Below are 25333 nucleotides of genomic sequence, written 5' to 3' on the forward strand. Positions count from 1 at the left end.
CCACAGCAATGAGTTGCCTTGACTATTGTTTTTGAATAACTACAAGTGTTAATTTTCATGTCTGTAATCACATATTGTTCAATAGCGTGCTCCACTGAAACGACTAATGCCATGTACAATACAAGCCATGGTATTGTGGACGAACCTCTTACAAGTAACGTAGCGAATGATTACTGTGTAATATGACTTTCGCTTTGTTGTCCCTCCACAGATTCCGTCCACGGGTAAAGGAGATGTGAAGTTGTTCGTGTTGTGAAGCTAACTCTAGCGAAAATAAAATAAACACATTCTGTTGGACGTTTAGGGCACATGGTGACATATTGAACTGTGCAAATAGCATTGGGCAGCTCTTGCCAGAAGACGGTATATAAGGTTGTAGATAGATTGCTAGCAGACACGGACACAGGCCTAATCAAGCCACAGTTGCAAAGGAAAGCAAGTGTTGCCTGTCGCCAGCATGGACTCTTGGATTCGATTTAGTGCGCAGAGCCAAGCCAAGGAACGAGTTTTCAGGTGGAGTGGCTAAAATGTATTGCAGTTGAGATTTCTCAAGACAGCAAAGTTAATAAATGTATTTTTTTTAATCACTAGCAGTCAATACAAACTGAAATCCATGAGTATACAAAAATGTGTAGATATAAGAGGACGAAAAAGTACAAATAACTTTTTATAAAAAGTCCAGCGATGTTGGTGACCTTTTGTACCCGTTCAGTTCTCGACTTTTTGTAGGTTTTTGTCTGGTTGCTCCTGCCGGACACTGCCTACCCCCCGGTGTCATTGGGTTTTGCGGGACAGCTGATTTTGGGTTCGAATTGAAGGGGTTCTGGATAGGGGTTCATGCTGTGTTTTGTCTCGGGCTCTCCCAAACCTGGATAAATGAAATGGCAATCGCTATTTTCAGCCTTTCCCTATCAAGTGGCCATTGTCCCAACTGCATTTGGTATTATACTGATAGTTACTGTAGCTACATGAAAGTAAGTACCAACTGCACTTGACATGAAAACTGGAGAAAGTAGACGAAGTTGTGCCCAAGTTATTAATCGCAAGATGCAAAAAATGTACTGTACTAAAGTAACATAGCTATAATCAGATTTTGACACATTTGATTCCTTTTCGGTGTTCACACAGGGCTGCACAGTACACCTGTACGTTGCTAGGTTACACTCTCCAGAAGGGTGGGGCAGGTGTTGAGCTCCTGAAGACAGTGAAACAACTGGAAGCTCATGTGAGCCTAACAAGGAAGTGTAAGTCACTGTCTGCAAGTCAATGCTACACCTCTGTGTCTCAGGCTTACTCTCTGTACATCAACTCTGGGTTTCACGTCACTCTCTCTCTCCAGTGATGCGTCTAGGGAACTCTGCAGAGGCTGTGGAGGCAGCGAAACGTGCTGTGCACCTCTCGGACAGCGTGTTGCGTCTCTGTCTGACCGTGGCCCACCTCAACAAGGCCATGTACTTCGCCTGTGACAACGTGCTTTGGGCCGGCAAGGCTGGCCTCCTGCCCCAACTGGACCAGGTCAAGTGGAGCCAGAGATCCTTCAGGTGACTGAAGGATTGGGAAATTTAAGCCTTAAATTTCACCACATTAGGAATCAGTATATTTGAAGTGGCCAAGGTCATCAGAAGTCCTGTAATGAACTTTAATACTATTGGCAGTTGTTAACTACATTCTCTCTCCCTAGAGCTATTTTCTATCGCTTTCGTTTATCTAATTCTACCTCTTAACTCCCCCTCTTTGCTACTTTTTCTTTTGTTCAATGTCTCCTACATCCTCTCTTTTCTGGTCTCTCACTATCTTTACTTTCTCTCAGATTTGACATGAATCTCTCTCTGCCTCACATGCTTAATCTCTCACATCTTTCTCTCTCGTTCTCTACAGGTACTACCTCTTTGCCCTCATCCTCAACCTAACCCGGGACGCCTACGAGATCCGCCTGCTTATGGAGCGTGAGGCCCGCTCCTCCCATGTGGGGTCAAAGGCTACCTGGACCTCTTCTCCTCCCTCTCCACACCCCTCTTCGCTCACCCCCGAGAACGTCGACCTCTCTGACCCCTCTTCCCTTCCCGGAGCCATATTACCTGTACGCCTCCGCAGACAGTGCCACCTGCTGGTGACAGTGCTGCGCAGCAACCCACCGCTGCTGCTGGACCTGCTGAAGAACGCGTGCGACGTGTTCATCCCCCTGGACCGGCTGGGCATCTACCCCACCGGCCAGGGCTTCGTGGGGGCCTGTGGCCTGGCCTCTTCGGTCCTCTCCATCCTCACCATCGTCCACCCCTGGCTCAAGCTCAAACCTTGAAGAAGCCAGAATATTTGGTTGAACGTTCGAGCTCGAGTCGAACATTCTCCAAGCCTTGAAGGAGACATTTTGGCCAAACTTTTTAGGTCCCCTAGAAGTGAAGAAGTGCTGTTGTGTCGAGGAATGCAGCATGACACAAGAGCAGGGGTCCTGTACACTCCTTGCTTGGAAAGTTTTGCGTTTTTTTTATTTGGAATGCCAGCTTTTTGGGCAGATCACGCTCGGACGAAGGTTGGTGGACTGAAACAGTGGCATTTCGAATCAAAGAGAGAGAATTTGCAAATGAGCTCTGTATTCGAAATCTGTCTTATGTATTTCAGCTCGTGCTCAGACATGTTCAAACACAAAGTTCCCCAAAAGCCATTTGGTTGTGTTGTTGAAAAGGACCTTCCCCATGCGAGTGTATAGAACCGGCGCATGGAAAATTGTTGAGTCCGACCGGTAGACGTTTAAACACCTTAAAGCACCGTACATCACAACTGATGGGCTTTGTGAAGTGATACCTAGCACAAAGAATACCAGATCGTCATTCAATTGTGTGTGTCTGAACACAAGCTGCGGGGAGCACATTTTAATCACCTTAAATCAGCGTTTTAAATGGATCCTGATCACTAGTTAGGAGACAATTCCATGTCCGTATAGTGTTTCTGTCCTGTTAGCGTTAAATTATGTAATTGGAAAAGATTATCTGTACAGTATTGGTTTTGGAAATGCGCCAATGTCATCCCCGTGGAACGCTGTACAGCTAGATAAGTGGAAACGTTTACCTAGTTAAAACCATCACACATTAAAGCCTTGTCAATGAAAAGGTGCAGTGAAATATTTGATCATACTGTGTGTGAATATGTAATAATAATGACTTTTGAAGTGAAGGATCCTTTTTATAAACGGTAAAAGGGGACATTTATGGGCTGCCAGTCAGCTGTATTTTTGTGCTGATAGTGGTAATACTGTATGTCCGCAATATTACCAACATTTATGCATGCGTGACGTGAATTAATACGTTTACAGAGCCAGAAAAATTAAAGCAAATGATTCTGTCCGTTTAACTTGTTGAATTCACCCGACAGCTAATTATTTAGTCTACTTGGAAGTAAATTTGTTTGTCTTCTTAAAAATCCATTTGTTTAACTCTATTACATCAATAGTATATATTAAGGCCAAGCCATTTGAAGCTATTCAACCAGATGCGAATGGAACTATAATAGATGTGTACTCGGCTGTTGACACAGCAGTGGCATAAAGCCAGGCTCTTTTTTTATTTTTATTATTATTATTATTTTTTTAAACCTTTGACTTTCTCCTTAAAGTATTCATACCCCGTGTCTCACCCATCTACACGCAATACCCCATAATGACAAAGTGAAAACATGTTTTTCAAATTTTTTTTTGCTAAATTATTGAAATATCTAATTTACATAGGTATTCACACCCCTGAGTCAATACTTTGTAGAAGCAGCGATTACAGCTCTGTGTCTTTCTGGGTAAGTCTCTTAAGAGCTTTCCACACCTGGATTATGCAACGTTTGTTCATTTTTTTTAATTTTTTTTTTTACTTCTTCAAGCGCTGTCGAATTTGTTGTTTTCATTTCTAGACAAACATTTTCAGCTCTTGCCATAGATTTTCAAGTAGATTTAAGCCAAAACTGTAACTCGGTCACTCAGGAACATTCACTGTCTTCTTGGTAAAGCAACTCCAGTGTAGATTTGTCTTGTGTTTTAGGTTACTGTTGTGCTGGTGGAAGGCAGACTGAACCAGGTTTCCTTCCTCTCCGGCAACTGCGCTAGGAAGTACGACTGTGTCTTTGTAGTGACTGGTTGTGTTGATATACCATCTAAAGGGTCATTAATAACTTCACCATTCTTAAAGGGATATTCAATGTCAGCTTTTTTTACACCCATCACCCAATGGTGCCCTTCTTTGTAAGGCTTTGAAAAGCTTCCCTGGTCTTTGTGTTTGAATCTGTGTTTGTAAATCATTGCTCGACTGAGGGACCTTAGATAATTGTATGTGTGGGGTACAGAGATATAGTCATTCAAAATTCATGTTAAACACTAATATTCCACACGAAGTGAGTCCATGCAACTTATGTGCACATTTTTACTCCTGAACTTTAGGCTTGCCTAGAAAAGGGGTTGACTACTTATTGACTCAAGACATTTCAGCTTTTTCTTTTTTATGAATTTGTAGTGACAGAAAAAAATCTCAATTTGATCAAAGGCTGCAATACAACAAAATGTGGAAAAATGTCCAGTGGTGTGTGAACTTTCTGTTACAGGGCAACCAGAGAATTGTGCACTTAGTCAGTGTGCCGTTTGGTCTCGTCGTACTCATTCTCCTTGACACACTAATTGTGGACATGATTTCTGGTTTAATCTCATTTTACACTACTTTGAGAGCCCTGAATCACACTGTAGAGGTGTGACTGTCAATGATTCATGCTCAAATGGCAGACTGTATAATGATGTATGGTAACATTTGAACAGTTTTGATGAGAATTGGAGCGGGTTGTTACAACTATTTTCCTCAGTGAGTGAGGATGTTTGAAATCTTGTCTTTATATTAATGTACCACAAGTGCTGAGGCTTGGCCGCTGTGTGGAGAAAATGTTTTCCCAAAATAAATGCCTTTTAATTTAAACTCTGTCGGCTCTATTGTGTAAGTGTTGAGGGTTATTCTAATGCCGTTGACTGCTGTGACTCAAGCATTTTTACATTTCAGGTTTTAGAAATTGAACAGACGCTATTATCCAGAGTCATTTTATAATCAGTGAGGACTTTACTGTGCCCTGAAGGACACCAGTAGTGAGACCATCCTTCATTTGACTGATCTTTGATTAGAAAATGAAACAAGTTCAACATCGTGGATGTTAACCAAGGATTCACAGATCACCTGTCCAGATAATTTCAGTGCAGTCTGCAGATTAAGAAAAAGTGATTATGAAAGCACGGCATTTTAATATTAACCTGCCCCGGATGGTGGAGGTGTGTGGGAAGGCCATTCTTTGTGTGTAAATGAGAGGCCCTGATCTAATACAGTACTGAACATTTAATCCTTGTAGCCTTGAACGGAACATGTTGTGACTGGTCCCTCAGCATCACAGTGATATACAGTGCTTTCAGAAAGGAGTCACACTCCTTGACTTTATCCACATTTTGCTGTGTTCCAGCCTGAATTTGAAATGGATTACATTGAGATTTTGTGTCACTGGCCAACACACAATACCTCAATGTAAAAGTGGAATTCTTTTTGGGAATTTTTACAATAATATAAAAAGTCAATACGTTTTCAAACCCTTTTCTATGGCAAGCCTAAATACATTCAGGCGTAAACATGTGCTTAACAAGTCGCATGGATTGCAAATAAGTGTTTAACATGATTTTGTCATGACTACCTCATCTCTGGACCCCAGACGTGCAATTATCTTTAAAGTCCCCAAGTCGAGCAGGGAATTTCAAACACAGATTGAACCACAAAGACCAGTGAGGGTTTCCAATGCCTCACAAAGAAGGGCACCTATTGGTAGATGGGTAAAAAAAACAACAGACATTGAATAGCCCTTTGAGCATTATTTATTAATTAGTTATTAAATACACTTTGGGTGGTGTAGCAATAGACCCAGTTATTACCAAAGTGCAGGCGTCCTTCCTAACTCCGTTGCTGGAGAGGAAGGAAACCGCTCAGGGATTTAAGCATGAGGCCAATGGTGACTTTAAAACAGTTACTGAGATTAATGGCTGTGATAGGAGAAAACTGAGGATGGATCAACAACATTGTAGTTACTCCACAATACAGGACTAACCTACATGACAGAGTGAAAGAAGCCTGTACAGAATAAAAATATTCCAAAACATGCATCCTATTTTCAATAAGGCACGAAAGTAAAACTGCAACAAATGTGGCTCAAAAATTAACTTTATGTCCTGAATACAAAGTGTTATGTTCGGGGCAAACACAATACATCAATGAATACCACTCTTCATATTTTCAAGCTTGGTGGTGGCTGCACCATGTTATGGGTATGCTTGTCATCGGCAAGGACTAGGGAGTTAAAAAAAAAAAAAAAAAAAAATAGGCCTGCAGCACTGTATAGTTGAGATTCATGTGTTGGTGGCACACATGCTACAATAAATATAGCCTGTGCTCTAGTCTTTTGTTGACAAGTGAGATTTTTAATAGACCCACAACTCTCCTAAGAAGCTTCGAGCTTCTGCTATTTGCCCAAACTAACCAGGGAAATAGTATGATAACGAGCAGAGAATGATTTGTTTTACACTCAACTGATGCTGAATATACATGTACACACACTACCGTTCAAAAGTTTGGGGTCACTTAGAAATGTCCTGGTTTTCCATGAAAACATACATGAAATGAGTTACAAAATGAATAGGAAATTTAGTCAAGATGTTGACAAGGTTATAAATAATGATTTTTAATTGAAATAATTGTGTCCTTCAAACTTAGCTTTTGTCAAAGAATCCTCCATTTGCAGAAATTACAGCCTTGCAGACCTTTGAAATTCTAGTTGTCAATTTGTTGAGGTAATCTGAAGAGATTTCACCCTATGCTTTCTGAAGCACCTCCCACAAGTTGGATTGGCTTGGTGGGCACCATACGGTCAAGCTGCTCCCACAACAGCTCAATAGGGTTGAGATCTGGTGACTGTGTTGGCCACTCCATTATAAACAGAATACCAGCTGACTGCTTCTTCCTGAAGTAGTTCTTGCATATATTGGAGCTGTGCTTTGGGTCATTGTCCTGTTGAAGGAGGAAATTGGCTCCAATTAAGTGCCGTCCACAGGGTATGGCATGGTGTTGTAAAATGGAGTGATAGCCTTCCTTCTTCAAGATCCCTTTTACCCTGTACAAATCTCCCACTTTATCACCACCAAAGCACCCCCAGATCATCACATTGTATCCACCATGCTTGACAGACGACGTGAAGCACTCCTCCAGCATCTTTTCATTTTTTCTACATCTCATGAATGTTCTTCTTTGTGATCCGAACACCGCAAACTTAGATTTGTCTGTCTATAACACTTTTTTCCAATCTTCTTCTGTCCAGTGTCTGTGTTCTTTTGCCCATCTTAATATTTTCTTTTTATTGGCCAGTCTGAGATTTGTTTCCTTAGCAACTCTGCCTAGAAGCCCAGCATCCTGGAGTCACCTCTTCACTGTTGATGTTGAGACTGGTGTTTTGCGGGTACTATTTAATGAAGCTGCCAGTTGAGGATTTGTGAGGTGTCTGTTTCTCAAACTAGACACTCTAATGTTCTTGTCCTCTTTCTATTCTGGTTAGAGACAGTTTGCGCTGTTCTGTGAAGGGAGTAGTACACAGCATTGTACGAGATCTTCAGTTTCTTGGCAATTTCTCCCATGGAATAGCCTTCATTTCTCAGAACAAGAATAGACTGACGAGTTTCAGAAGATAGTTCTCTGTTTCTGCCCATTTTGAGCATGTACTCAAACCCACAAATGCTGATGCTCCAGATACTCAGCTAGTCTAAAGAAGGCCAGTTGTATTGCTTCTTTAATCAGGACAACAGTTTTCAGCTGTGCTAACATAATTGCAAAGGGGTTTTCTAAAGATCAATTAGCCTTTTAAAATTATCAACTTGGATTAGCTAACACAACGTGCCATTGGAATACAGGAGTGATGGTTGCTGATAATGGGCCTCTGTACACCTATGTAGATATTCCATTAAAAATAATCTGTTTCCAGCTACAATAGTTATTTACAACATTAACAATGTCTACACTCTATTTCTGATCAATTTGATGTTATTTAATGGACAAAAAAAAGGTGCTTTTCTTTAAAAAACAAGGGACCCCAAACTTTTGAACTGTAGTGTATACTCTACTGAAAACATTTGTCTACTTCATGCAGTCCCTCTTATCAACACCAGAGGACGCCCCTGTTCAGTTAATGCATGAAGAACAAATTATACAATTGGTTATTGTACACGGCTGCATATCTACTGTTATTTGACATTTATGAGAATCAGATAAGGAATGTCAAGAATGGCGTGACTTCCAACTCATCAGAATAGTATGCGGTCATAGTCAAATAGTGGTTCGGTCATAGTCCGAGCAAGGCTTGACGACGAGAAGTGTCGGATTTAAAGAATAACATATCAAAGCGAGCGTGCACGGCGCGTGTGTGCGTGCATGCATGTGGACGTGTGTGCGTGAGTTCCGCCCAGGAATTCTCAGTCAATAGGTGAAAGGTAGCTGTCAATAGACGGTGATAAGCACTGCATTGAACTGTATTTAACCTCCTAACCCTAACCCGCCCAGCAGTCAGGAAGTCAAGGATGTCTGTAGATAACAGGTTAAAGGTAACAGACAGGAACTTAGCCGTTAGTTATGTAAGTGTATCTGTGTGCCAGAAATAGGGCTGAAGATCTTTTTGTGAAATCACTGTCAGTATACTTTACTGTGTGTGTGTGTGTGTATGCGTGTGTGCGTGCGTGCATGTATACATTTGTGTGTGTTTTGTCAAGTGTGTACAGTTTGTATGAATTTTTGTGATGCTAGAACTGAATGCCTTGACAACTTGAAGGAACCAAATAGCGGACAATTCTTTATGTCTTTTGTCACATGTTAGCAGAGCATTGATGTACTGTATAAATTCCTGTTCAACGTGTTTGGAGGAAGACCCTGGACAACACGCTGCAACCATGAGAGTAGTTCATGTTTTTGTATGGGTACAATATGTGATGTCTGGGGGACTTTGAACAACATAAGGACAGTTGATGGCTGGCTAAATGGTTTTGTGTTTGCCTTTTTGTGTTTTGGTCCCTATGCATGTGTCTGTGGTTCTGTGCATTGTGTGTGTGTGTGTGGGGGGGGGGGGGGGGGGGTTGCTCATGTCTATGTGTGTATTTGTGTGCATGACAAGCATGTTTGTGTAGCTATCAACCAGCGTCTGTTGAGTTTTGCATGTGATCATGCATGAGAGTGGGAAATTCTGTGAATTTTAGTATAGCACAGGAGGTTGGTGGCACCTTAATTGGGGAGGATGGCTCGTAGTAGTGGTTGGAGCGGAATCAGTGGAATGGTATCAAATGGTTTCCATGTGTTTGATGACATTCCATTCACTCTGTTCCAGCCATTAATACGAACCATCCTCCCCTCACCAGCCTCCACTGTAGTATAGGTGATATAGATGGAGATCCTTACTGTTTCTATGAAGTGCCCATTTACTCTCATGGTTGCATACAGTTTGACTGGCTGTGTTTGAGTGTTTGCACTTGTATGAATAAGGAGCAGCTGTTGTGCGTGTGTCATTCCCCCTTCTGCTCTCTTACTTGTTTATATCAGTCTGAATCAGCAGCTGTTGATTGCTCCTACGCTCATTCATATTTTTCACTCTCTTTCTCTCAGGTTCTTCCTCTCGCCTCCTCTCGCCCCCTCTCTACTCCTGGTGCGTATGTTACACTCACGTAGAGTGCATGACGACAGAACGGAGGGGGTACTATGCCATTAAGAACAGACTCAACAAGTATGCTGCCGGAAAACATTTTCTTTTGACCTTCTTTCCTCCCACGCTTCTCTCTCTCTCTCTCTCTCGCTCTGTGTTTATTGTGTCCAAACACACATTTCACTTGTATATTTGTGTGTGTGTAAACACTGTACCAGTCAAAAGTTTGTAAACACCTACTCATTCAAGGGTTTGTCTTTATTTGTACTATTTTCTACATTGTAGAATAATAGTGAAGACATCAAAACTATGAAATAACACATATGGAATCATGTAGTAACCAAAAAAGTGGTAAACAAATCCAAATATATTTTAGATTCTTCATAGTAGCCACCCTTTGCCTTGATGACAGCTTTGCACGCTCGTGGCAATCTGTCAACCAGCTTCACCTGGAATATTTTTCCAACAGTCTCGAAGGAGTTCCCACATATGCTGAGCACTTGTTGGCTGCTTTTCCTTTACTCTGCGGTCCAACTCATCCCAAATCATCTCAATTGGTTTGAGGTCGGGTGATTGTGGAGGCCATGTCATCTGATGCAGCACTCCATCACTCTCCTTCTTGGTCAAATAGCCCTTACACAGGTCGCTCCTACCAGGTGGCGTGGCGAGAATCCGTCTCCACACCACGTGCTCTCACCACTGGTGTCCCCCAGGGCTCTGTTCTAGGCCCTCTCCTATTCTCGCTATACACCAAGTCACTTGGCTCTGTCATAACCTCACATGGTCTCTCCTATCATTGCTATGCAGACGACACACAATTAATCTTCTCCTTTCCCCCTTCTGATGACCAGGTGGCGAATCGCATCTCTGCATGTCTGGCAGACATATCAGTGTGGATGACGGATCACCACCTCAAGCTGAACCTCGGCAAGACGGAGCTGCTCTTCCTCCCGGGAAGGACTGCCCGTTCCATGATCTCGCCATCACGGTTGACAACTCCATTGTGTCCTCCTCCCAGAGCGCTAAGAACCTTGGCGTGATCCTGGACAACACCCTGTCGTTCTCAACTAACATCAAGGCGGTGGCCCGTTCCTGTAGGTTCATGCTCTACAACATCCGCAGAGTACGACCCTGCCTCACACAGGAAGCGGCGCAGGTCCTAATCCAGGCACTTGTCATCTCCCGTCTGGATTACTGCAACTCGCTGTTGGCTGGGCTCCCTGCCTGTGCCATTAAACCCCTACAACTCATCCAGAACGCCGCAGCCCGTCTGGTGTTCAACCTTCCCAAGTTCTCTCACGTCACCCCGCTCCTCCGCTCTCTCCACTGGCTTCCAGTTGAAGCTCGCATCCGCTACAAGACCATGGTGCTTGCCTACGGAGCTGTGAGGGGAACGGCACCTCAGTACCTCCAGGCTCTGATCAGGCCCTACACCCAAACAAGGGCACTGCGTTCATCCACCTCTGGCCTGCTCGCCTCCCTACCACTGAGGAAGTACAGTTCCTGCTCAGCCCAGTCAAAACTGTTCGCTGCTCTGGCCCCCCAATGGTGGAACAAACTCCCTCACGACGCCAGGACAGCGGAGTCAATCACCACCTTTCGGAGACACCTGAAACCCCACCTCTTTAAGGAATACCTAGGATAGGATAAAGTAATCCCTCTCACCCCCCTAAAAGATTTAGATGCACTACTGTTCCACTGGATGTCATAAGGTGAATGCACCAATTTGTAAGTCGCTCTGGATAAGAGCGTCTGCTAAATGACTTAAATGTAACATGTAAATGTAAATACATAATGCAATGCTATGCAGGGCTTGAACCAGCATCCTTGTAGTTACATCCTGAGCCATAAAGAACCAGATGTCTTAGCAGTGGCTCTAGTACACTGACATAGAGGCTACAAGATCTCACATTTCTGTTCCCTGCAAGGACATAATGGACAATAAAGTATCCTTCTTCTCCTATCTTCAGACTCAAACCTCCCTCGTCGCTGTCCCTCTATTTAGCAGTTAGTGTAATTAAGACCTGTTTTATACAACCATGCACTAGCAAAGGACGGATTAGTACAGTGCCTCTTTTGATTGAGGTCAGTACACTGTAAGCCGACGTTAGTTTTCTTCTTACATTAGTACATTATTGTCCAGTTGCTGTGTTTAGATGTGTGCGGACAGAGTGAGAATCCTACCTGACCGAGGCGTGAACTCACAACCTTGTGCACCGTAGTCAAGAAGCACTGTCTATACCACTGACCCGGAAAAGTAAAGGCGTTTTTTGGATCGGTGACAGTACTTCCAGGTTTCAGAAAGGAAGTCTTTCTTTCTTCCTATTCAAGGTTAGTGCCTTCCCACGGGGCACACATTGGTTGAATCAACGTTGTTTCTACGTCATCCGCATCTGCAGTGAGCTACACCTTTCTACACGGTGTTGGTCAGACCATGAGACGTCCCGAAAATCGGTCTTCTCACGGAAACGTCTGTAGCGTCCGAACGGTTTGACCAACAAACTATTGGCCCCCTCTATGGTAAGATGAGACCCTCACGAACACCAGGGTGTTCTCCAATTTGCTCTACGACCCCCAGAAGCATCAAGGGACACGTCTGAAGTCGGTACCACCGATTTGCCAACTTCTGTCTGTAGCGTCTTAACAGTTTGGGCTACAAACTAATATGACTCTCACAGCCACGTACATGTAGGACGGCAAAAAGGTATCCCGGTACCAGTTTAAAAAATGTATGCAAATATACAGTATATGGAAGTAGTTTAGTGCCTAACAAAACGGGTTAAATGTGTGTCAAAAAGTATATAAATATTTGTTTTTATAGATTATGACTACCTTGGACAAATGTATTTGATAAATGCAGATCTTCGTTACAGGAGAGGGAAGATCTGTGAGTACAGCAAATACCATTCACCAGGCACTGTTTCAATTTCAACCCTTTCACAGGCAATCTGATCTTCCAAACGTCACCGGCAGTCCCAGACGTGCGAGATGGTAACATGATGCGTACTGTTGATGCACAACCCTCAGTGCACAATATAAATCACCATCCACGGTCTTGCATGTCGTCTTCCTAGAACTCCCATCTCACTGGGCAGATGTGAGTCACCTGTTCTGCAGGTGGCTGCACACTCAACGCCTTTATGTGGTGGTTGGACTTCCTCCCAAGGGGACCCGCTTTCTAATCGCCGATCCTGAATGAAAGTGTTCCAGCGCTGGGATCCTGCTGCTTCTTATCTTCCCAGGCAAACATCGCTATCTAATCGCTGTGGCGACAGAGATCAACAGTGGAAAGAATGGGGTATTTTTGTCCCCGGCGCTCGGGTTTGCGCGAACCATACCCCTACTTGTACCTGGTCGATGTACTTGCTTGGTGGTGGCACACAAAAAGAGAGGGGTGTGCGTGTATGAATTGTGCATGGGTGTGTGTGTGCGTGTGTGTGTGCATGTGTGTGTGTGTGGATTGTGTGTGTCTGTATGTGTGTGTGTGCCATCTTCAAGCAAGGTTTACAAGTATAATGTCACATTATGTGGAGGTAGTTTCATTCCATCAGTTCATCTGCATTTATCATTTCCCTTTCTCTATCGATCTTCCTCACAGTGTATGCTCACTCTCCCATTGGTTTGACAGCCGAAGATGACCTGCGGAGCTGTTAAAGGAAAACTACAGGCCAGGGACAATGTATCCATGGCGACACGTTTTACAACATGCGACTGACTCAACCTGGCCCTGTATGGGAGCCTTCCAGGCAACACATTTTGCGGATTGGCACCTCCTCTTTAAGTGACAGGGAAGATGACTGGATGAGAAGTGAGAGTGAAATAACGGTTTGTGTAATTGTGCAAATGAGCCATTTGGGTTACATAACGCTCAGGACAGGCCAGGTTTGACCTGAAGCTGTCACCAAGCTGTCGCTGAGCCACCATGTCCTCCCATGGGACCATTCGCGTCACCGATAAGCCTGTAACCACAGCGACCAGATCTCTGGGGACAGGGCTGAGAGTGGAACGCCTTAATAACTACCTCAGTCGTCTCAGCGGCAGTCTTCCAATCGAGCCAAGCTGGCATACATGCTCCACGGGATTCCCCGATGTTTTGTGTCCCTTTCTTTTCATTGATACCATCATCCCTTGTTTTCACTGCCTTAATTCCCCTCAGAGTAAAATGAGTGTATTGAATGTGAGAAAACAAGCACCGCTGACAATGTGACTGCATGATAGTTGCAAGATCAGGATGGTCTGTGCAATTATGGAGAAGTGGAGGGCATTCTGCATCTGAGAGGCCAGACCCGGAGAGGACTCTGAATGCCAGCCAAAACATCCTCTGCCATTTGAGTATTTTCTATTTTCTAAATAAGAGTTCAAAATCAGGCAGCTACGTACCCCAGATCAGGCTGTCCCCTCAGAGTGGTGTGGAAATCCTGCCCCAGTTAGGGCTATGTGTGGGGAAGAATTTAGTGAGCCAAGGTAGTCATAATGACAGATTAACACTTGAAGTCCAGGGGCTACCTATTGACTAAGTTCAGGCCTACAGTATATGTGATTTCATGATGATTATATTGACATTTATTTTGGAGAGATCTCTTGCTTGTTATCCAAGCAGCTGAGCTCTATTTGTGTGTTACAGAGACAATTACCATGGTACTTTTTTATTTTTTTTATTTCTCCTTTATTTAACCAGGTAGGCTAGTTGAGAACAAGTTCTCATTTACAACTGCGACCTGGTCAAGATTTTGCAAAGCAGTGCGACACAAACAACAACACAGAGTTACACATGGAATAAACAAACATACAGTCAATGACACAATAGAAAAAGTCTATGTACAGTGTGTGTAAACGAGGTAAGATAAGGGAGGTAAGGCAATAAATAGGCCATAGTGACAAAATAATTACAATTTAGCAATTAAACACTGGAGTGATAGATGTTCAGAAGAAGAATGTGCAAGTAGAGATACTGGGGTGCAAAGGAGCAAAAATAAATAAATAACACTATGGGGATGAGGAGTTGGATGGGCTATTTACAGATGGGCTATGTACATGTGCAGTGATCTGTGAGCTGCTCTGACAGCTGGTGCTTAAAGCTAGTGAGGGAGATATGAGTCTCCAGCTTCAGTGATTTTTGCAATTCGTTCCAGTCATTGGCAGCAGAGAACTGGAAGGAAAGGTGGCCAAAGGAGGAATTGGCTTTGGGGGTGACCAGTGAAATATACCTGCTGGAGCGCGTGCTACGGGTGGATGCTGCTATGGTGACCAGTGAGCTGAGATAAGGTGGGGCTTTACCTAGCAAAGATTTATAAATGACCTGGAGCCAGTGGGTTTGGCGACGAATATGAAGCGAGGGCCAGCCAACGAGAGAATACAGGTCGCAGTAGTGGGTAGTATATGGGGCCTTAGTGACAAAACGGATGGCACTGTGATAGACTGCATCCAATTTGCTGAGTAGAGTGTTGGAGGCTATTTTGTAAATTACATCGCCAAAGTCAAGGATCGGCAGGATAGTCAGTTTTACGAGGTGTATGTTTGGCAGCATGAGTGAAGGATGCTGTGTTGCGAAATAAGAAGCATATTCTAGATTTAATTTTGGATTGGAGATGCGTAATGTGAGTCTGGAAGGAGAGTTTACAGTCTAACCAGACATCTAGGTATTTGTAGTTGTCCACATATTCTAAGTCCGAGCCGTCCAGAGTAGTGATGCTGGACGGGCGGGCAGGTGCGGGCAGCGATCGGTTGAAGAGCACGCATTTAGTTTTACTTGCATTTAAGAGCAATTGGAGGCCACGGAAGGAGAGTTCTATGGCATTGAAGCTCGTCTGGAGGTTAGTTAACACCGTGTCCAAAGAACAAGCACTCTTGTCCATGGTAATTAAATTAGGGCAGATTCTATTTTGATTACTGTGAAATCAATTGGCCCAGGGATTTTCCCACAGGTATATTATTCAAGACTGTATACTACAAACAGGATTTTTTTTCATTCATTAGCAACACACTGTACATAACAACAACACCTGCTGGAGATGAGCATAACAAACCCCAAAAAATGTACAGTCATGACATGAAGTGTCTCTAGTGGGGCCATGATGTCAACCTATACTCTTTCATATTTTACATTGAAATTAAATAGAATAATCCTTGAGTACATTGTGAGGGTGACCCTCACACCGTATCCAAACCGTCCGTGCATGTGGGCCTTCGTCTGCCATCGTGCGCAAATTGATTCTGCCCCCCCCACACCAACCGCAATCACGACACACAGGTTGAAATATCAAAACAAACTCTGAACCAATTATATTAATTTGGGGGACAGGTCGAATAGCATTAACCATTTATGGCAATTTAGCTAGCTAGCTTGCAGTTGCTAGCTAATTTGTCCTATTTAGCTAGCTTGCTGTTGCTAGCTAATTTGTCCAGGGATATAAACATTGAGTTGTTGTTTTACCTGAAATGCACAAGGTCCTCTACTCCGCCAATTAATCCACACATAAAACGGTCAACTAAATCGTTTCTAGTCATCTCTCCTCCTTCCTGGGGTTTTCTTCTTTGGACGTTATATGGTGATTGGCAACTTTCATAGCTACCACAACGACAGACCCAACTCAGTTTATCTTTCAATCACCCACGTGGGTATAACCAATGAGTAGATAGCACGTGGGTATCTGCTTCTATAAACCAATGAGGAGATGGGAGAGGCAGGACTTGCACTGCGTTCAGCGCCACAAATAGAACTGACTCCTCTTTTAGAGCTTGGCAATGTAGACACTTGTTGGCGCACGCGAGCAGTGTGGGTGCAACAATTGAATAACATGTACGTTTACATTTATTTTGCAACGCTCGCGCACGCGATGCGAGTGGTGTGGTCAGCACGTTAGTCCCATCATGTAGTAGGCGGTGGGTGATGATGTGTCTTCTCTCAATCCCAGGCAGATGGAGGGGGTTAGTGGGCGAGTGATGGTTATGGGTAGATAAGGGTTGCCATGTTGTGCCTACACGAGGCATGGAGCTCCCTGTCAAGGCTTGATGACAGTTTCACACTATCATGCTACCGACCGGAACCAAACTGCTTCCTCTGAAGATGACATTATTTTGAATGTTTCTTTTAAGCATGGTTCCAAGCAACTGGTGGATGCGTAGCCAGGTCAGCTCAGTGCAGCTGACTTGGCTCGGCTAAGCTCGGCTCCTGTGTGCCACTTCTGGAACAGAACTCTTTTAAGTAGTTCACCAACCACCCACACTCCTAGACCAGATCCTGAAGGGCACGTACACTGCATTTTGAACCTATTTGATCAAGCGGCATTTCTTGTTCCCAAACGTTGCACGACCCCTCTGTCTCCAAAAAGAGCGACACAAGAGTAACTTGAGGCCTCGCTCTGCCCAAATGAGCTGACATTCCTGGGCTTTCTAATGGTTGTTATTTTGACCCACTGACCTCGATTTTTTTTTATTTATCTGCTTACTGTGCCAAATATCTTGGGTACTCTGGACAAAATGTTTTTCCCTTTTCGGTCGTCAAAAGCTCGAGCAATGTCAATCTGACTTAATAGCACTGAGACAGTGCAAATTGGGGCTGTAAGAAATAATAACATGATCATGAGTCCGGATGAAACGTGTTACAAAGTCTCTGTAACCATACTCCAGGTCAGTAATGCAGTGAAGTCAAGTAAACCCCATGGACGACTTCTCGAACACAGAGTAATCTATTCCTACCCGGAAGTGGGAACTATGTCATTTTAATTCCAAATGATCCCACTCACTCTTTAACAGCGACATTACTGCCCCTGAAGTCAGGGTTAACTATAGAGGTCTAATGTATTTAACACCTGTTTGATTCTGCCATTAAAATATATATTGGTAGCGAACACAGTTGTGTGCTGGGGAACTAATATGGATGAATTGTCAACGTCCTCTAAAGGACGTAGTTTGTGTTTTTCAGAGAACTTCGTGATGACATTGTACTCGTAGGCTCCGTTGAGTTTGCTTTTTAGTCCAGGAATAGGCTTAATCTGTATCTGGGAAACCGGCCCTTCCTGTTCTTGTCCAGTATCAAACCTTTTGTCGGTTAGTGTTTAATGTAGCGGTGCCAGTTCCCATTTATGCCCCTCCCAAATCCATACACATTGACCTCATCACAAACGTTTAAAGCAAATATCAAAGCCATGAATCCGGTGGATGTTATAGTCAAGCCAGATTTCATGAACATATTTCATGAAAAAAAGATTCAGAACCAATTGCAAATCTTTAATCTTGGGTTTGGGATCAGTCACTGCACCGAGTTGCCACTGGAGATCCATAGTCTTGAAATTAAAGAGCGGGAGACTCGTGTTGTCCAGATCTCTGGCACTCTTTGTGTACATGATGTGATGGCTGGTCCTGCTCCCCATAACCTCCTCATAGCCCTTGGTTACTGCCTTGTACATTCTGATAATGACATCATTGGAGTTGATGAGGTCTACATACTTAGAGCATTTGATGTTCCCAGAGTTCTCCACCACAGCGCAACGTCCACATAGAGGTCAGAAGCACTTCTGAAACTAGAGGTCATCGTCCGGCTGTGTCGTACATTTGAGACAGTGACGTGCAGAGCTAGTGTACTGGAAGTCCAGCGACCGGAGGGCATTCAACAAAATAATAGGATGGCTGTCTAAACAATTATAGGATGGCTGTCTAAACAATTATAGGATGGCTGTCTAAACAATTATAGGATGGCTGTCAATTTTTTTTTATTTTTACAAAGATAGTGGTGATGCAGAGTAGAAGGGTGAGAAGCCAACCTTTTCTGATCATGAAGAAATGGATTTTGTGGATAGTTCTACATTGAGGTTGCAGCCACATTTTTGGTGGTGGTTCTAATTCTCCCAAAGTGCCCACCAGAAATCTCCCCAACACCGACCTAACAATACTGGAAACTCCATCTACCCAAATGCACAGCTAGTTACACTAGAGCAGCAGTTTGGGTACGGCATTCACTGATACATTTGACTGATCAAATTCAGCAATTCCACAAATGGTGGTTCTCTAGAGCTTTGGACAGTGATCTGGTAGTAATTTTCCCCGGAGAAGGAAAAAGTTGGGAACCACTGGTCTAGCAGATCTCCAGCAACAAGTTGTTAATCGAATTGAGTTGTCTAATTAAACAGTGTGGTTACTTTTCACCCACGCTTAACCGAGTTGCCTAATACTGAAGCGATTGGCTGTGGCTACCCATCCCTACCAATTGCTAGAAGTAGGTGGAAGGTGACATCTACAATAATTCTTAATAAATGTATCTTCATACATCTACTCATACAAGTCCTTTATTTTTTCAAGTCAAGTCCAACTCAGGAAGCAGTGTAGCGCGCTTAAACCAGAACCTGTGCCCACAGGCTTATCTTGCCTCCACACTCTTAAGCTCTTCTTCAGGCTTAGTAGGGTTACCCAATCAAAATGACAGAATGGAGATCACAAACAGCGGAAATCTCCGCTTTGCATCAGATGAGTGCCTACAGGGGGAACATAAACAGTGGTAGAGAAGACAGGGGATTCAGAGGGAGTTATCCTGGGCTTTCTACTGGGTCAACGAAGGCCACGTTTGAAGCTTTAGTCGACTAGAACTTCTGAGCATTGGGAGAGATATGATGATGACACCTAAGAAGCTGTAGTGGTGCTCTGAATTGACAGGATATTGACACAGTGAAGCTAGCAACTTGATATAATACTCTGTAGAGTTAACTGGGTGACTGCCTTTTGATATGAAGAGAACAAAAAAACGGTACCCAACTCTCTCAGGTGGCGAAGGCCCTATAAGCGTGATGTTTAGATCAGAGTCACGTTACTCTCCTTGGAAAACAGGCTTTTAGGGTTTAGTCCAAAACACCCACTTAACCACATAAGACGATTAACGAAACCCCTCTTATCCCCCTTCATATCCACCTTCATATCACCCTACCTCTTAAAGGGTTTTACATGGCAAAGAATTCCCCCATCTGGCTGTCTCTGTAAAGTTTTCTTTGGCTACCAGTGCCAAGAGCTCGGGACAAGGCTATTTTTACAGTAGCACGTGAACGACCATGTCAACCCCCTCTATGACCCTGGCCAACATGTTAAGGCTGGTGGATCGGGGTAATGAGTGGCACCGTCATAGGATGCCACCTTTCCAACAAGTCAGTTCGGCAAATTTCTGTCCTGCTACAGCTGCCCCGGTCAACTGTAAGGGTTGTTATTGTGAAGTGGAAATGTCTAGGAGCAACAACGGTTCAGCCGCGAAGTGGTAGATCACACAAGCTCAAAGAACAGAACCAAGTGCTGAAGTGTGTAATGCGTAAAAATAGTCTGTCCTCGGGTTGCAACACTCACTACCGAGTTCCAAACTGCCTCTGGAAGCATTATCACCATGCGTAATGCCAAGCATCGGCTGGAGAGGTGAATCACGCCTCACCATCTGCCAGTCAGACAGACAAATCTGGATTTGGCAGATGTCAGAACACTACCTGCCCCAATGCAAAGTGCCAACTGCAAAGTTTGGTAGAGGAATAATGGTCTGGGGCTGTTTTTCTTGGTTCGAGATATGCCCGTTAGGTCCAGTGAAGGGAAATCTTAATTCTACAGCATACAATGACATTCTAGATGATTCTGTGCTTCCAACTTTGTGGAAACAGTTTGGGGACGGCCTTTTCCTGTTTCAGCATGGCAATGCCCCCATGCACAAAGCGAGGTCCATACAGAAATGGTTTGTTGAGATTGGTGTGGAAGAACTTGACTGACCTGCGCAGAGCCCTGACCTCAACACCATAGAACACCTTTGGGATGTATTGGAACGCCGACTGCGAGCCAGGTCTAATCACCCCCAACATCAGTGACCAACCTCACTAATGCTCTTGTTGCTGAATGGAAGCAAGTCCGGGCAGCAATGTTCCAACATCTAGTGGAAAGCCTTCCCAGAAGAGTGGAGGCTGTTATAGCAGCAATGGGGGAACCAACTCCATATTAATGCCCATGATTTTGGAATTAGATGTTCGACGAGCAGGTGTCCTTTTTGGTCATGTAATGTATGTTTCTGACTGGGGGTGGACACATTTCATTGTCATGTCTTCTTGTCAAAACTCTGGCAACCCTGCTGAAAAAAACAGCATAAACCAGCATATGCTGGTGACGAGTTCTGGTTTTGCTGTTGACCAGCCCTCGCTGTGTTTTGGCTGGTGCATTCGGTGTGTTTTGAACACTGGTGACCAGCCTCCGCTGTGTGTTTGCTGGTGACCAGCCTTTGCTGTGTTTTTTTTGCTGGTGACCAGCCTTTGCTGTGTTTTTTTTGCTGGTGACCAGCCTTTGCTGTGTTTTTGCTGGTGACCAGCCTTTGCTGTGTTTTTTTTGCTGGTGACCAGCCTTTGCTGTGTTTTGAACACGGGTGACCAGCCTTTGCTATGTTTTGAACACGGGTGACCAGCCTTTGCTATGTTTTGAACACGGGTGACCAGCCTTTGCTATGTTTTGAACACGGGTGACGAGACTTTGCCGTGTTTTGAACATGGGTGACCAGCCTTTGCTATGTTTTGAACACGGGTGACCAGACTTTGCTGTGTTTTTGCTGGTGACCAGCCTTCACTTTGTTTTGGACATTGGTATATGGTATATGCTGGTCACAAGCAAATCCAGTGTTAAGTCACATTATGATGTTTCCTTCCTATTTGAACTTTTATTCACCCACAAATTGCAAGAAAATAATGATTGTCAGGGTTAGAAAAATTTATAAATTAGACTACCTAAATAATCTAAACTGGAACAACCATTTCAGTAATTGAATTGGTTTAGAAAACTGTATGTTATTTATCTTTGTGTAGCATAACATTAATTAATCAATCAAAAACACAACAAACAAAAACATATTGAAACAAACAATTCTAAAAATCTGACTGCAATAGAACACGCTGTGAAATATGATACTGATGGTGTGGTTTTGAAGACCAACATGGGCCAGCTTGGTCACCAGCATTACCAGCATAACAGCATAAGCTGATCACCAGCATATCAGCATCACCAGCATACTAGCATCACCAGCATTCCAGCAATAGTTGGTCACCAGCATCACCAGCATTCCAGCATTAGTTGGTCACCAGCATCACCAGCATTCCAGCATTAGTTGGTCACCAGCATCACCAGCTTGACCAGCTAGTCAGCCAGCCTAACCAGGTAGACCATGCTGGTCAGACCAGCTTGACCAGTATCCGACCAGCATGGACCAGAATTTATGCTGGTCTATACTGTTTTTCTTATGCAAAGAAATAAAGACCGGGTGTATTAAAGTGGTCAATCTAATGAGAACCATGTGTTCCAGGTTTCTGCCTCATACTTTACTTTCTTTGGATCATGTACTTATTTTATGTATTAATGTGTGTGCATGTGTAAATCAACGTGTGTGACAGGGGGACTGGTAACTTTCCCCTGTCCAATAACACCCTGTAAGGTGTTCTGCTATTGGCCAGTCACTTTGGGCAAGGTGGTCCTTCCCTATGTGCCAAGTTCATTTACATCCTTTTTAAAGAGCTTGCAAGAGCCCTAAAACTCTGTTTGGTCGCTCCAGCGTTCCATAGTTTCAGCTGAAGAGGGAGTTTAGACAAACATTGCTTTGTCTAAAAGTGTTGGTTTATTCAGCTGAAACTATGGAACGCTGGGGCGACCAAACAGAGTCAAATTTGATTTGATTCGATTTTTAGAGCCGAACCAACCATGCTCGGAAAGAATCGAAGGAACGAACATTGGCCACCGCTCCGCGAGTGAATGAACTGCTGTGTTAGTTTGCCCCGGTGCTCATACAGTTGGAAGTTTACATACACCTTAGACAAGTACATTTAAACTCAGTTGTTCACAAATCCTGACATTTAATCCTAGTAACAATTCCATGTCTTAGGTCAGTTAGGATCACCACTTTGTTTTAAGAATGTGAAATGTCATAATAATAGTAGAGAGAAGGATTTATTTCAGCTTATATTTCTTTCATCACATTCCCAATGGGTCAGAAGTTTACATACACTCAATTACTATTTGGTAGCATTGCCTTTAAATTGTTTAACTTGGGTCAAACGTTTTGGGGAGCCGTCCACAAGCTTCCCACAATAAGTTGGGTGAATTTTGGCCCATTCCTCCTGACAGAGCTGGTGTAACGGAGTCAGGTTTGTAGGCCTCCTTGCTCGCACATGCTTTTTCAGTTCTGCCCACACATTTTCTATAGGATTGAGGTCAGGGCATTGTGATGGCAACTCCAATACCTTGACATTGTTGTCCTTAAGCCTTTTTTGCCACAACTTTGGAAGAATGCTTGGGGTCATTGTCCGTTTGGAAGAGCCATTTGCGACCAAGCTTTAACTTCCTGACTGATGTCTTGAGATGTTGCTTCAATATATCCACATAATTTTCCTTTCTCATGTTGGCATCTATTTTGTGAAATGCACCAGTCCCTCCTGCAGCAAAGCCCCCCGCCCACACAACATGATGCTGCCACCCCCATGCTTCATGGTTGGGATGGTGTTCTTCGGCTTGCAAGCCCCCCATTTTCCTCCAAACATAATGATGGTCATTATGACCAAACAGTTTTATTTTATTTTTTTATTTATTTATTATTATTTTTATTTTTTTTATTTTTTTTATTTTTTTAGTTTCATCAGACCAGAGGACATTTCTCCAAAAAGTACGATCTTTGTTCCCATGTGCAGTTGCAAACCGTAGTCTGGCTTTTTTATGGCGGTTTTGGATCAGTGGCTTCTTCATTGCTGGGCGGCCTTTCAGGTTATGTTGACATTGGACTCATTTTACTGTGGATATAGATACTTTTGTACCTGTTTCCTCCAGCATCTTCACAAGGTCCTTTGTCTGCTGTTCTGGGATTGATTTGCACTTTTCGCACCAAAGTACGTTCATCTCTAGGAGACAGAACACATCTTCTTCCTGAGCAGTATGACGGCTGCGTGGTCCCATGGTGTTTATACTTATGTACTATTGTTTGTACAGATGAACGTGATACCTTCAGGCAGACACAGACTTGTGGAGGTCTACAAAAAAAAAATCTGGGGTCTTGACTGATTTCTTTTGATTTTCCCATGATGTCAAGCAAAGAGGCACTGAGTTTGAAGGTAGGCCTTGAAATACATAGATACACCTCCAATTGACTCAAATGATGTCAATTAGCCTATCAGAAGCTTCTAAAGCCATGACATAATTTTCAGGAATTCTCCAAGCTGTTTAAAGGCACAGTCAACTTAGTGTATGTACATTTCTGACCAACTGGAATTGTGATACAGTGAATTATAAGTGAAATAATCTGTCTATAAACAATTGTTGGTAAAAGTACTTGTGTCATACACAAAGTAGATGTCCTAACTGACTTGCCAAAACTATAGTTTGTTAACAAGAAATGTGTGGAGGGTTGAAAAATGTGTTTTAAAGACTCCAACCTAAGTGTATGTGAACTTCCGACTTCAACTGTAGTTAGCCTAATAGTGATACTCTGTAATGTCATCGTTGTAAAAGATGAATTTATAATAAAGAACCTTTTGATTGTATTTTGGCCTGCCTATGTGGTTGTGTTTGGCCGTGGTATTTTAGAACTTTTGATACGGGGCGGCAGGGTAGCCTAGTGGTTAGAGTGTTGGACTAGTAACCGGAAGGTTGCAAGTTCAAATCCCCGAACTGACAAGGTACAAATCTGTCGTTCTGCCCCTGAACAGGCAGTTAACCCACTAGGCCGTTATATAAAATAAGAATTTGTTCTTGACTGACTTGCCTAGTTAAATAAAGGTAAATTAAATACGTATGTTTGTTCACAGTGTGTCTTGAGTACATACTGTGTGGATGTGTTGTGTGTGGTGTTGCTGTCTCCTCCAGCATATGTCCTGTTGCTCCAGCTAATGGCCAGGAGGGCTGCGCCTCTACGTCTCCCTGCATGTGCCTCGGAGTCCCACTGTAGTGTTGATGTGGGTGATGGCCCTCACCTGTGGAAAGATATTCTGGCCGCAGAAGATAAACCTCGGTCAAGGTCAAAAGGTCAGATGCCCCTCTTATTAGAAATGGCAGAGGGTCGGTCATCTCGGCACGTGATTTTAATTTAGCTGCCAGCGTAACGATCAGCTGATCTGAGGCACAGGTGCGTGAAGCGACGCTAGCGATCCGCGTGGATTGAGCCGCTCACCCTTTGGCAGCCCAGGTGCGCCAGGAGTGAGAGGAGGGCTCTGTGTTCCTCTCCTGCGCCCTGTGTGGCATGAGAAACCTGCTATGTGTGGAATGCAGGACCGGAGGGGCCGACGTGCCCCCTGGAATGCCAGGAATAGGGGACAGTCAGAGGAGCAAGCTGACCTAAGGGCTGTTTATTTGCAAACGGCGTGGCGTGGTTTCGACCAAATTGTTTTTCTACGAGTCCTTCTCTCACTTAGAGAGTCGCTGCCAAGAGGTCACTCTGGTTAATCATTAGCAAATCAGCTCCTTGTTTGTCCCCTGCTGCTGTCCAGGGGGGTGATTTGGAGCAAGGTTCAAGTTGATTGTGAAGTTGGTCTACTTATGAGGATAGATTCTTTTCACCGCTGGCTTTCTGTGGCCTGGAGCCAATATGCAGTGACTTCAGAGTTCAACCAGGACAGATGCAGGCTGGAGTTTGTCA

The 25333-nt window shown here is 43.7% G+C and overlaps 1 protein-coding gene across 1 annotated transcript; it reads left to right on the plus strand.

Moving 5' to 3' along the window:
* LOC115128460 (peroxisomal membrane protein 11B-like) lies at positions 1-4940 on the plus strand. The gene is made up of 4 exons (XM_029658317.2): positions 1-513; positions 1129-1244; positions 1340-1541; positions 1879-4940. The coding sequence occupies exons 1-4, from the start codon at positions 458-460 to the stop codon at positions 2297-2299; spliced, it is 795 nt and encodes a 264-aa protein (XP_029514177.1). The 5' UTR covers positions 1-457; the 3' UTR covers positions 2300-4940.
* Positions 4941-25333: the final 20393 nt, after the last annotated feature.

The sequence above is a fragment of the Oncorhynchus nerka genome, linkage group LG4 (genome assembly GCF_034236695.1).
Source record: "Oncorhynchus nerka isolate Pitt River linkage group LG4, Oner_Uvic_2.0, whole genome shotgun sequence".
Lineage (NCBI taxonomy): Eukaryota > Metazoa > Chordata > Actinopteri > Salmoniformes > Salmonidae > Oncorhynchus > Oncorhynchus nerka.